This window comes from Bufo gargarizans, chromosome 3 (genome assembly GCF_014858855.1).
Source record: "Bufo gargarizans isolate SCDJY-AF-19 chromosome 3, ASM1485885v1, whole genome shotgun sequence".
In the NCBI taxonomy this organism is placed as follows: domain Eukaryota; kingdom Metazoa; phylum Chordata; class Amphibia; order Anura; family Bufonidae; genus Bufo; species Bufo gargarizans.
The window spans coordinates 581,601,727-581,616,191 of record NC_058082.1 but is presented as its reverse complement, the minus strand read 5'-3'; the positions used below and the strand labels follow the sequence as shown (position 1 = coordinate 581,616,191).

The following is a 14,465-nucleotide window of genomic DNA, read 5'->3' as shown; positions in this document are numbered from 1 at the left end:
TGGGAGTGAAGCGCTTGCTAGTACTCCCACTCCGTGGTCTCCAGCTGCCCCGCAGTGCGCTCAGAATACTCACCTTTCCAGAAGGGGGCCTCCGGACACTCCACAGCATGTCAATGGTCCCGCGCTGCACTGACCTCCTGACATACGCACGCCGTGACCTGACACGCTGTGTGACGTGAGGCCCAGAGCAGTGCAGAACGATGGAGTGTCGGAGGTGCCCCTGCTGAAAACGTAAGTTAGTGACACCAAGGGGGTGGGGGCGCAACGAAGGAGTGCACAGCGTCATAACAACCAATGATGCTGTGAAGTCTGGGTGTCAGGAGGAGGGCAGGCTGGGCTTTCACAGACCGTGCGTCTGTGGTTGAACTGAAGTGTGGCCCGGCCTTAGGGGAGAGATGGCACAAGGGGAGCAGAGACAATGGCACAAGGGGAGAGAGATGATGGCACAAGAGGTAATAGATGATGGCACAAGGGGGAGAGACAATGGCACAAGGGGTGAGAGACGATGGTACAAGGGGGAGTGAAGCTGATGGCACTGGGTGGGGAGAGCTGAAGGCACCGGGGTGGGGGAAAACTGAAGGCACCGGGGTGGGGGAGAGCTGAAGGCACCGGGGTGGGGGAGAGCTGAAGGCTCTGGGGTGGGGGAGAGCTGAAGGCTCTGGGGTGGGGGTGAGCTGATGGCTCTGGGATGGGGAGAGCTGATGGCACTGAGGGAGTGGAGCTGATGGCACTGGGGTGGGGGAGGGTTGAAGGCACTGGGGGAACGGAGCTGATGGCACTGGGGGGAACTGATGCACTTGGGCTGATCGCACAGGGGGGACGAAGGGTGTTGGGGACTGCAGGGGATCAGATGAACACCGTAAAAAATAAAAACTGTGCTAAATAAACATTTTTTTGTCACCTTACATCACAAAAAGTGTAATAGCAAGCGATCAAAAAGTCACACACACCCCAAAATAGTGCCAATAAAACCGTCATCTCATCCCACTAAAATCATACCCTACCTAAGGTAATCGCCCAAAAACTGAAAAAATTATGGCTCTCAGACTATGGAAACACTAAAACATGATTTTTTTTTGCTTCTAAAATGAAATCATTGTGTAAAACTTACCTAAATAAAAAAAAGTATACATATTCGATATCGCCGCGTCCGTGACAACCTGGTCTATAAAAATACCACATGATCTAGCCTGTCAGATGAATATTGAAAATAACAAAAAATAAAAACTGTGCCAAAACAGCTATTTCTTGTTACCTTGCCTCACAAAAAGTATAATATAGAGCAACAAAAAATCATATGCACCCTAAACTAGTACTAACAAAACCTCCAACCTATCCCGTAGTTTCTAAAATGGGGTCACTTTTTTGGAGTTTCTACTCTAGGGGTGCATCAGGGGGGCTTCAAATGGGACATGGGTAAAAAAAAAAAACAGTCCAGCAAAATCTGCCTTCCAAAAACCGTATGGCATTCCTTTCCTTCTGCGCCCTGCCGTGTGCCCATACAGCAGTTTACGACCACATATGGGGTGTTACTGTAAACTACAGAATCAGGGCCATAAATATTGAGTTTTGTTTGGCTGTTAACCCTTGCTTTGTTACTGGAAAAAAATTATTAAAATGGAAAATCTGCCAAAAAAGTGAAATTTTAAATTGTATCTCTATTTTCCATTAATTCTTGTGGAGCACCTAAAGGGTTAACAAAGTTTGTAAAATCAGTTTTGAATACCTTGAGGGGCGTAGTTTCTAAAATGGGGTCATTTTTGGGTTGTTTCTATTATGTAAGCCTTGCAAAGTGACTTCAGACCTGAACTGGTCCCTAAAAATTTGGTTTTTGAAAATTTCTGAAAAATTTCAAGATTTGCTTCTAAACTTCTAAGCCTTGTAACATCCCCAAAAAATAAAATATCATTCCCAAAATGATCCAAACATGAAGTAGACATATGGGGAATGTAAAGTAATAACTATTTTTGGAGGTATTACTATGTATTATAGAAGTAGAGAAATTGAAACTTGGAAATTTGCAATTTTTCCCAAAAATTTTGGTAAATTTGGTATTTTTTAATAAATAAAAATTCTTTTTTTTTACTTCATTTTACCAGTGTCATGAAGTACAATATGTGACGAAAAAACAATCTCTGAATGGGCTGGATAAGTCAAAGCGTTTTAAAGTTATTACCACTTAAAGTGACACTGGTCATATTTGCAAAAAATGGCCTGGTCCTTAGGCCTAGTTCACACAAACTTTTTTTTGCGAGTGTACGGGCCGTTTTTTTGTGTTCCGTATACGGTCGGTATACGGAACCATTCATTTCAATGGTTCCGCAAAAAAAAAATGAATGTACTCCGTATGCATTCCGTTTCCGAATTTCCGTTTTTCCGTTCCGTTGAAAGATAGAACATGTCCTATATTTGGCCGCAAATAACGTTCCGTGGCTCCATTCAAGTCAATGGGTCAGCAAAAAAAAGGAACACATACGGAAATGCAACCGAATGTCTTCCGTATTCGTTCAGTTTTTTCTGAACCATCTATTGAAAATGTTATGCCCAGCCCAATTTTTTCTATGTAATTACTGTATACTGTACATGGCATACGTAAAAACGTAAAGGAAACGGAAACACAACGGAACTCAAAAACGGAACAACGGATCCGTGAAAAACGGACCGCAAAAAACTATAAAAGCCATACGTTCGTGTGAACTAGGCCTTAAGGTGAAATAAGGCTGTGTCCCAAAGGGGTTAAAGTCAGTTTTGGAAATTTGAAAAATTGCTTCTAAAATTCTAAGCCTTCTAACATCCTAAAAAATAAATAAAATGACATTTACAAAATTATAAACATAAAGTATACATATGTTCAATGCTAATTAATAACTATCTGTCTTAAATGCAGAAAAATTCTAATTTAGAAAATTGCCAATTTGCCAAATTCTCAGTATTTTTTTTTAAAAGTAAATAAAAGTAAAACATATTGGAATTTGTTGGATAAGTAAAAGCATTCCAAAGTCATTAATACATAAATTGACTTGTCAGAGTTGCAAAATTAGACTTGGTCCGGAAAGGTGAAAACTGCCTCGGTCTGGAAGTGGTTAAATAAGATTTCTCCCAACATATGCAAAAATGTTTCATTTTCTGTAGAAATGTACGAGGTCATTTATGAATAGATTTTTGACGTATATATCTGTCGCAGATTCGGTCGCAAAGGGGATTTGCATCCGAATCTGCGACTTCTCCACCATCCATGCCACGTACGCTAGTTCTAAAACAAGGGGCAGTGGTGTGGGCGGGGAAGGGGGTGGACTGGCCGGCCTATCTCATTTATCATTTTCTACATCTGTTTTATCAAAATCTACGCTAGCAAGGGAGCTGGAGTAGATTTAGACCGGCGGTCGATGCGCCTAAATTATGTAGAGGCTGACGCCAGCACAGGGGGATTAAGTTGTTTTAGACGCCGGTCTTAATAAATGACTCCAGTAGTTACTAATATTTACATTATGTGTTTCCAGTAACTTTTTGTAATGTTTTATGCTTTTTTGAAGTATAAATGAGAACACAAAAAAAAAATAGAACATTTGTGTGTGAAAACTAAATTTTGCCACCTTGCAAATGATAACCGCTTCTAAAAGGGCCAGGAGTTGTAATGCATAACTTGACACTCTAGTACGGGGTTGCCCAATCTGCGGCCCTCCAGCTGTTGCAAAACTACAATTCCCAGCATGCCTGGACAGCCTACACATATCAGGGCATGTTGGGAGTTGTAGTTTTGCAACAGCTGGAGGGCCGCAGGTTGGGCATCTCTGCTCTAGAACATCTACACTATGGTTTGTTTGTTGAACCATTTTAACATGATAAAAATTGTAATAGTATTATATGCTTGACAATAGATTTAAAACTATAATGTTTTATTTCAAATTAATTGCTAATCATTCTTGCATGTGTGCATCGTATGACTTCTAAAGTAATGTAGAAAATGGGATGGTAATTTTTGCTTACTGTGCAGTAAATGAGAGGGAAGTTAGGAGGGGTTCACGTTACGAATATGAGAAATATGAATTTCAGCATCTCATCTGATGCTCTTAAATATTTTATTTTTTAAGTCTGTTTAATAAATACTTGGATTTCCAATAAAAATTCTGGCGCATCTGTTCTTATGACTCTATGTTGTGCCATTCCTTTATTATTCCTTCTAGACGTCATGAATGAATTACTAGCAGTTTGCAATGAAAGTCCAGCTGGGTGTTACCAGTTGAATCTGTGCAGCCAATGTCAGGCCCCCCCCCCCCCCCCAACTGATAACACCCATCTGGACCTTCATTGCAAACTGCAATCAATTCATTCATAACTCCTAGAAGAAGGAATGGTACAACAGAGTCATAAGAATAGATGTTCCAGAATTGTCATTACACAGGGAGTGCAAGTACTTACTAAGTGGTTTGGGTTTCGGGGGATGGAGGTATTCCGTTATGGGTTCTGTTAGCACGGAATATAACAGAATTCTATGACAAAATGATCCGTCTGGTTCCAAGTCCTGTCCTGCATAGCGTAAACCAGACGGATCGGTTATGCTGCCCATAGACTTCTATTATGACGGAATGCCTCTTATTAAAGGGTTCTGTTTTGCATTTCGTCATAGAATTCTGTTATATTCCGTGCTAACGGAATCCATAACGGAAATCCTCCACTGCCCAAATGCCGAAACTGAAAACATCGGGTTTTCTCATCCCTAATTCCTACCCTTCACCCTGTGAGTACGAGGTGAACTCCCACAATCGGGTATGGAGACTACACAGTGGAAAAGTAGTCTATACATTCATTAGTATTAGTTTCTTGTAACCACATTTGCAGTAGGCCAGGGTTAGGCACACATGTGGGCTGAAATTTTCATAAAATATCTAGAGCCCATGAGATACTGGGGCTCATCTACAAATATTTGTATGCCAGCTTTTGGCTTAAAAATAGTCACAAGACCCCTTTTTGACCAGCCGTGCGACAATATGAAGTTGAACAGCTGACAGTTGGGTGGGACGGGGGCAGATTGGGGGCATCTCAGGGGCTAAGCCCCAGCTCCAGTGAATTTACTAACGTACGTCTGGAAACAGGCTGCCGTAGTTTTTCCGTTAGGTGCACGGCTGCGTTAAAGATTAGCCAAATTTCAGACATAATAAATTAGTCTAATCCTCCGGCTGTGCAAGGGTAAACAAAACCTCAGGGAGTGGGGTCGTTTCTCTCTCCCGGTGTACAGCTGCTGTAGATGCCCCTAATTTACGACTAGTCGCATGCCTCGTCATAAATAAGCCGAATCTTACGGCAGCGCAAGGGGAAATCTAAGACCAAATGTATTAGCTAAGTGTCTCAGATTTTATTACTAGAGTGAGGGCCTAGTCCATATGTTATGTTTGCATCTATTACTATAGTGCATTATTCTCTGTGACTTTATAAATGTAGCCATGCACATCCGCATATTTAGTATCATATCGTGCAGGATGTTTTGTATCCCATTTTTGTTTCAGGAAATCTAAGACCAGCATAAAAAGCAGGTCTCTGTAAATGACCCCCAATGTTTTTATATGGGATAATTGTATTCACTAGAGCTTTCCATTGAGAGAGTGAAGGACTTCTGTCTCCAGTCCATCTAAGAGCAATGGCTTTATGTACTAAAGAGAGAGTCTCCTAAAGACAAATCCTAGTGTCATGTGTATATACCGTCTCATCTTAAAGGCCAAATAAACAGAGGGATGAGTATGGAGGGGGAGATTTATGCTCTGATGTATAGGCAGTCTCAGATTAAATAGCAGAAATCAGCCCCGTCTGTGGAGCACGGATGACACTATGTGAGAGACTGCTCAATGGGAATAAATGTGTTGATGCCTGACAACTCTATAATGTATAATGCGTAATTGAATAGATAATCAAAAAAGTTTGATTTCAGAAGCTCTGAAAATCTTCAGTTGTAAGAGTAGTTATCAGGGTCTTCAACTTCTAGCTTTTCTCACAAACTGAGTAGAAGGCACTTTAGCTTCTAGTGAATTAGTATATAAGGTAAAAAAAAGCCCACGAGGACCTTGAGACTGAAAAATACCAATCATGGGATAGTGTGAATTAGTCACCTGTGCATCTGAGAATTGTGCACTTAGCGCTTACCTGAGTTGCAGATATTTAAACAAAAATGCCATGGGTCTGAGGCTGTGAAAATGAGTGAAGATGAAGAACATTAGCAAAGTAGATGTCCTCAAGAGGGGTTAGATTGTAAGATTTCCAAAACTGTGGACCCCAGAGGGTCAACGGGTGAGGAAACATGCCATGGTCCCAAAATGACATTTCTGCTATGACATCATGAAATAAGTAATAGTATACATGTGAAAAGCTGAGGTTTCTCCAAAACAGACCATAGACTAAGATAAATAGCTAGATGTTCCTCTGAATTTTAAGTACTGGAGTTGGCCAGCAAGAAAGTAATAGTAGAAGTCATAGACCTATCACCTTCCCCCCCCCCCCCCCCATCCTTCCCCACCCCGCGCCTCAGGATGACAAAAAGTATTTATGGACAACTTAGGTTGAGAAATACCCCATATGCACAGGGAGTGTTCAAGTGTATTTATATATATATATATATGTAGGTACTGCGCGACTCGTACTCCCTATTGCTTTCTCATTCAGAATGGCACCATGAAGATACGTAATGGTTATAGCAGGGACTTACAGTTTGGTTGTGATGTATTAATCCCAGATGCTCCTCTGTGGGTGCTGTTCTCCTGCGTCTTTCCAATTTTCTTCTTTTCTTTTTTTCTTTTTGTTTTTGGTGCCGTTCGGGATGAGGGAAGGTTTGGGGAGCTGGGCCCTAATAGATATATCATTCATTTGATATCCAACGGTGGCGATACCGTTGCGGTACCGCTGCGTCAGCTAAATTCAGTGTAAGCGCCGGTGTACTACTATAGTATTTATATATATATATATATATACACATATATATATATATATATACAGTGCCTTGCCGACACATTCTATGTTTCTATCATGTACGGCAGGGATCAGCAACCTTCGGCACTCCAGCTGTTGTGAAACTACAATTCCCAGCATGCTCCATTCATTTCTATGTAAGTTCTTAGAAGAGCAGAGCAAGTATGCATGCTAGGAGTTGTAGTTTTACAACAGCTGGAGTGCCGGAGGTTGCCTACCCCTGATGTATGGGATAGGCATAAGGCCATCCTTCATATAAGATAGCGCCAAGGGCTATTCATAGTATTCAGTATATTGGGCAGACTAGATGGGCCAAATGGTTCTTCTCTGCCGACACATTCTATGTTTCTATGTTTCTATTCACCCCCCTTGACTTTTTTCGTATTTTGGTGCCTCACAACCTGGAATTAACATGGATTGTTTGAGGACTTGCATCATTTAATTCACAGAACATGCCCACAACTTTGAATATGTTTTTTATTTTTTATTGTGAAGCAAACAACAAATAGGACAAAATAACATCAATGTGCATAACTATTCACCCCCTAAAGTCAATACTTTGCAGAGACTCCAGTCTCTGCTGTGGAACTCTGCAGCTTCTCCAGGGTTACCCTAGGTCTCTGTGCTGCCTCTTTGATTAATGCCCTCCTTGCCCGGTCCGTGAGTTTTGGTGGGCAGCTGTGTCTTGGCAGGTTTGCTGTTGTGCCATGTTTTTTCCATTTGGTTATGATAGATTTGATGGTACTCCTGGGGATCATCAAAGATTTGGATTTTTTTTATAACCTAACCCTGACTTGTACTTCTCAACAACATTGTCTGGAGAGTTCCTTGGTCTTCATGGCAGTGTTTGGTTAGTGATGCCTCTTGCTTAGGTGTTGCAGCCTCTGGGGCCTTTCACAAAAGGTGTGTATATGTAATGACAGATCATGTGACACAGGTGGACATCATTTCACTAATTATGTGACTTCGGAAGGTAATTGGTTGCACCAGAGCTTTTTATGAGCTTCCTAACAAAGGGGGTGAATACGCACATGCCAATTTTAGTTTTTTTATTTCTAAACAATAGTTTTATTTATATATTTTTCTCATTTCACTTCACCAACTTAGACTATTGTGTTCTCATCCATCACATAAAATTCAGATTAACAAATCATTGAACTTAAGGCTGTACCAAAATACGAAAAAAGTCAAGGGGGGTGTATACTTTTGCAAGGCACTATATATATATATATATATATATATATATATTGACAATCATTTTTCTAAGATTAATATGATCAGCCAAAGATAAAGGTAGTGAATTCGACAATCGAAATTTGGTGGATATTTAGATGGTGTGGATCCATTGGTTCTTTAGTTATAAATATACCAAGGCAAATAATGAGAGAGACTACATTCAGGCCTCGTCGGGTGTCCGGCCAAGAGGCATTCCATAATGGCACTATTGTAGATTTAGTTCAGTTATTCTTATACCTGAATGGTGACCGAAAACATTAACGAGGGTAATGCTGTGGGCAAAGATGTCTTCCATCTGTGAAATAAATAGAATTAGGTAATCTGCATATAGCCCAACTCTCTATCCATTTTCTTGATGCCTTGATAGATGGGGTCTCGCTGGAGCTGAATAGCTAACGGCTCTAAGGCTTGAGCAAATAATAATGGGGAAAGAGGGTACCCCTGACAAGTACATAGAACCAATACCATAAGCATAGACATTGGGTTTGGGATGTTTATAGAGGGTTGAAACCCATTTTCTAAAGGATTCACCAAAGCGAAATCACCTCAGAGTACTAATTAAATATGGCCATTTAAAAGTCGAAGGCATTGGCGCATCCAGTCTTCGAAGGTCAAGAATTGAAGGCCTTGGCAGCATTCAGTAACGTCAAGGCTCACTGGTGCTTCTTGCCAAAATCCTGTTTGCAAGATAATCTGCACTCGCTTAATGTTTTCTGAAGTCAACTTCCTAGGCATAAAACCTGTTTAATCCGAATGTAGATGTGTAGGATACATTTAATCAATCTGGAAGCCAGAATTTTTGTTAGGATTTTATCATCTATGTTTAATAACAAGATAGGTTGAGATAATAGTATATCATCAGGACCCAGGGATTTCCCTCTGGCAAGAACCAAGATGGCTTCATCTATTTCCTTAGAGGTAATGAGAACGTCCAACAATAAATAAGGGAAAATCTATAGCAGTAAGAAAATTAGTAGTATCCTCTGAGGTAATCTTTAATTAAGTAGTCCTCGATAAAACTCTTGAAATCTATGTGCAATATTGTCAGCTTCCATCAACATGGTGCTATCTGTTGCAGCACTGCAGGAGACGCCTGATCTTGGTACAAAGTATAAGCTAAAAGTTTTCTAGGCTGGTCACCCTATTCAAAAATGATTTCCTTGTGAAAAATAGAATATGCCGTACCTTCTCATGTAGAGAAAACAAATATTGACAGCCTTTATGTAGCTAAGTATCTCTGCCTGTATCAGAGGGAATAGCGGTGTAGGCTGCCTCCAGCTGGACACACTCAACCGCAAGTACAGGTTCCTCTTGTGCAGTATATCATTTAATGTAAGAAAAATTAATGTTTTCAGTCATTCCCTCAGGTATTCCTCTAAGCATGAACTAGATCAGTAATATATCTCCAAAAGGCAATATGGTCTTCTATAATAGTGATAGCTGATCTGGGACACAGTCATTTGGGGACATAAGTGATAGCCAGAAGAGATGAATTCTCATAGAGCTAGTATGGGTATGAGATGGTCTAAAAATAGTCAAATATAGAGGGTTGTGTGATGTATTCAATAGAGTTCACTGCTGCATATATCAGGGGGTTACCTAAACCATAATCAATGGAAGATAGGGAATGATGGCTCACAGAATGGCATGAAGACAGCAGGGTGTCCAGGTATTTTTGTCTCCATAAGTCCACCCATCTCAACTTCTCGAGAAATCCACTGAAGTGACTGTGAAACAGAGCTACCCTAGGGTAGTCCTCCCAGATGGAAATTATTGAGGAAGGGATTCAGAAGCATATTGCAATCACCAATACAAAGGACTTTAGCAGTTGGGTGAGCAGCTACAAAAGTAGCAGTCTGTAGTAACAATTAATTCTTGGCACAATATTATATATAATACACAGTTGATATAGTCACAAAAATTTATTGACCCGTACGTTTTCTGACAAGTATACAACATAAGGATTTGTGCAATAAGAGAGATACTCCTTGGGATTAGATGGTATGACAGGAGTGCCAAGACCATTGGACCCATGGCTTTTGCAGTCTCTGAGTCAGATCCAGAGTCAGGTGGGTTTCTTGCCATGTGGTAGATTAGTTTGCCACACAAACAAAACTAGAATCCCAGCTTAAGGACCTGAACCATAGCAGGTTAGATGACCACCTGAGAAACAGAGAGGCTGCTGCTGTAGAGGAAAAGGGAGGAGGTCAGGAAGACAGATGCCTACACAATGGTAGAAGGAGGAAGAAAAGGAGAGAAAGCGTAAAAAGAAAGAGATAAAGGGAGAGAGATAAGAGGAGTGAAAGAAGAGGGAAGGGAAGTATAAAGAAAAAGGCTCCAAACAGCGACCAGACTATATTCCCAAGCGGTACTTCACATAGACACAGCCCTAGAGGAAAGACTATCAGGATCGAGGTTAGTGCAATCAGTAAAGTTCTATACACGTTCATGAAAAGTCCCTGAGAGTGCGTAGATAATGCAGCAAATCTAAACCTATTGAGTACTTATCCATAACTGCAGAGAGCACAATTAAGCATTCGTTCAGCATACCGTATATTCCAGTAGGTCTTGTTAGGTGAGGAGCTATATAAACAAAAGAGCAATCTAAACCCTCTGGTATGGAACCTCAACAGTATCCAGAGAGAAGTATAATCAGCTATCTGCTTTTTATCCTGGTAAACCGGCTGGTTTACCTCTACCGTTAAGCCAATCATCCGCATCAGACGGGGATGTCAAGAAGCTTGAGGTTTCTCCATCTACCACAGGGGTATGCCATTGGGTATTTAATGTTAAGCTCTCTCAAGCCCCTCTTAACAGCTGTGAATGTTGCTTGCTTTTTTTTTACAATTCAGCATAAAAGTCAGGAAAATGCAGAATCATAGCATTCTTAAAGTGTGTCTCCTGTTTTCAATGAGCAAACTGCAAAACATGGTCTCTATCAGTGGAATTAAGGAGATGTGCAAGCGAGGGTCATGGTGGTGCTCCTTGCAGCCAGGGGATTGGTGGGTAGAAAATGCACCTTCTTGATGGTAAAAAACGTGGAGAAGGTAGCATCTGGAAATGTGTTTTTTAGCTATAGGGCAACAAACTCACAGTGGTTACTGCCCTCATCTGGCTCTGGGAGCATAACAATTCAAAAATGATTGTGACATAGCCTGTTTTTCGTAATCGTCACTTATCTCCTGCCGAAAGTCCACCTTACATTCTACAGCAGCAAGCTGTGCCGTGATAGGGTTAGTGCGATCCTCCAATTGGGACACTCGTTCTTCAGCTTCTCTAACCCGTTCCTGCAAAGAGGCCGAAGATCTACATGTAGGGTAGGGTCAGTTAGTGTAGGGTAGCTCAGGTTCCAGATCAGAGTCCCCAGATGCAACAGACGTATCTGCTTTTGCATAGCGGCACCATCTTGACCATCTCTACGAGCAAAGTCCCAGAGGTGTCTTGTCGCAGAGCGAGCTTTATTGCAGGCTATTCCTTTTCTGCAAGACTTTTGCAATCTTTTCCAAGTCGGGTAGGGAATTTTAATGGCAATTAAAATCAATGAGATTCAAGGTCATGAGTGGGAGCTCTCTTCAGACACATCTGGCCATGCGGGTAGTTAGCCACTTGACCAAAGGACCATACATTTTTAGGCATCCATGGGTTTTTGGTATGCAAATAAGTAGTGTTTAGCGAACTTGTGTTTTAAGTTCGGCGTCTAAAGTTCGGGTTTGGGTTATCGAACAATCACATTATGGATTCCGCTACCACGGACCATAACGGAATTTAGAATCCATAACGCGATTCTTCGATAACCCGAACTTTAGACGCCGAACTTAAAACACAATTTCGCTCAACGCTCCAAATAAGCTCTCCTCCAAAAAGAAGAAAATATGTTTCTTTCACGCCACCTATTAAAATACCTAGCCAAAGTCAACGTCTGACCCTTTAACCCTTTCTAACCATCCAAAAATCACTTTTGTTTGCCAACAAAGGCCTTCATTTTCATAAATACAAAAAAAGACTACTCCTAATTGGTCATTTTTGTGAAATGATCACATACTTATACCTTACAGTGAATATCGAAAAAAAAAGAGGAAAAATGTATGTTTTTGTTCACTTCTTATTGTGTTTTGTGGGAGGTGGAATGATTAAAAAGTCATATGTAATGTACCTCAAAATAGCAATAGCTCTCACACAGCTCCATGCGTACAAGAGTAAATAAGTTTTGCAAAAATATAAACATTAGAAAATACAATGCAGGAATTGCCGTATTTTTGCATGCCATCCACAGCAGAAAGAAACTACTAAAAGTTATACAATACATTATATATGTACCCCTAAATTGTGCCATTTAAACATACAACTCCTCACGCAAAAACCAAGCCTTTTTGAATTGAAGACCTTTCACCACTCCTGACATGTCTGTTTTTGTAACTTCTTGCATTCCTCTTGTAATAACAATTCTGGAGCATCTATTCTTATGACTCCATGTCGTGGCATGGCCTCTATTATTCCTGCTAGAATTTATTATTGAAACGCTAGCATTTGGAATAAGGTGTTACCAGTTGAGGATGTGGTCCTTGCATAGTATCACATCGGTAGAACTGATTGGACAGAGTCAGATTGTGAAGGGACAAACTCCCAGTTGGTAACACTCAGCTGGACCTTCATTGCAAACTGCCAGTAATTAATTCATAACTTCTACCAGGAATAATAAAGGAATGGCACAACATAGATGCATAACAATAGATGCTCCAGAATTGGTATTACATGGGGAATGCATGTGGTTATTAAAACAGATATGTCAGGATACATGCATTGGGTGACCACAGCTGATCTCCTGCATGATCTGTCATTCTCACTGAGAGATCCTCCGACCCTCCTCTTGTCCCCTATTTATGACATTACTATGATGTCATCTACAGTATATTCCTTTCTGCAGAGGAGGAGTTTGATTTTCGCTAGCAGTATAGTGACTAGAAGCTGAGCTATAGTATTCTAATAACCAGGTTATATGTGTCTTGTGGGTGAAAAAGAACAGCAGAATTTTCTTTAATATTTTTTTCCACTGCATAAAAATCTCCACCGCAATGAAAAGAAATTCTAATTTTAATTTTTTTTTTCTCTCTCCCTTTAGTTTCACCACCACCTTACAGCTATGAATATGAGATGGAGTATCCTATGGATCTACCTCCTCCATATACACCAACACCCCCAGTGCCTTTACAATATTGTGCTCCACCTCCATATCCTGGACCACCAAGAAAATAAAATGCCAAGCTGGGATACTTCTATAAAAGTGTTTTAAAATTTCAGGGGTGACCCATAGATTACAAAAATTGCACTTTGTTTTATTAAACAGCGCCGCGCTTGTCCATGTGCAGTGAATGAAGCTCATCTGTAATTCCAGACACAATGGTGGCGCTGTTTCAAGACAAAAACAGACCTTTTTTTGCTAATCTTGGAAAACCCAATTAAAGAACAGTAGAAAGATGCATAGGAACAGAGAAGACAGGCTTCAACCTTCTGCACTGTCTGCAATAATCCTTAAACTTTCCAGCCTTATATCCTGAAGTGCTTGAACTCTCATCCTTTGGACCATCTGCAATATCTGCTTCATTTTAAATACATTATTTATTTTTCTGTGCATTTATTTGTGAGAATTTCTAAGACTTTGATAAAGAAAAACTAGAAAAAAGTGCCAAGGTTTTCTTGCAAAACAGTATTACTTTGATGTGGACTGTGCACTATAAATGGCCGTCATGGGCAAATATACATTTTTAATAAAAGATATAAAAAATCAGAAAGTGTCCAATTTGTGTATTAATGAAAGTGTGTATAAAAAGTATTCATTAAAATATTCCATAACCTAGAAAATCAGCTAATCCGTATTCTCACTAATCCTGAGCATGACATATTATAAGGATAGGATCACTGTGGTTATATTACTGTATAATATAAATGGGATTTTTCCCAAAAACACAACCATTTAAGTCGGCTCACACTTTTGGCACATTCCCTTCACTATCCTAGACCATCTAAGATACTATTAACTATCTTAAAGGTATCTATCATTTTGTAAACTTTTGATATGTCTTAGTGCTAAAAAATGGGGTACAACAGCTGAAGAGCCACAGGTTGGCCATCTCTGGTCTAGGGGAACATCTCAGAATGGTTCTTCTTGGTTTTCCTCAGAGAGGTGAATGAGCGGTATACCAGCTCATAGACACCGCTGTCCCAAGGAGAACCAATCATAGTTGAAGGAACACAACGTTCAGCTGAGTGTTTTTGCC

General features: G+C 40.4%; 1 protein-coding gene across 1 annotated transcript in view; it reads left to right on the top strand.

The window, feature by feature from the left end:
- Positions 1-13,979, top strand: part of CYYR1 (cysteine and tyrosine rich 1) — a 96,966-nt gene extending 82,987 nt beyond the window's left edge. The window contains exon 4 of the mRNA XM_044287609.1: positions 13,310-13,979. Coding sequence (XP_044143544.1) covers positions 13,310-13,443 — 134 coding nt within the window. The 3' untranslated portion in view covers positions 13,444-13,979. The remainder of the gene's footprint in view (positions 1-13,309) is intronic.
- The last annotated feature ends 486 nt before the right edge of the window (positions 13,980-14,465 follow it).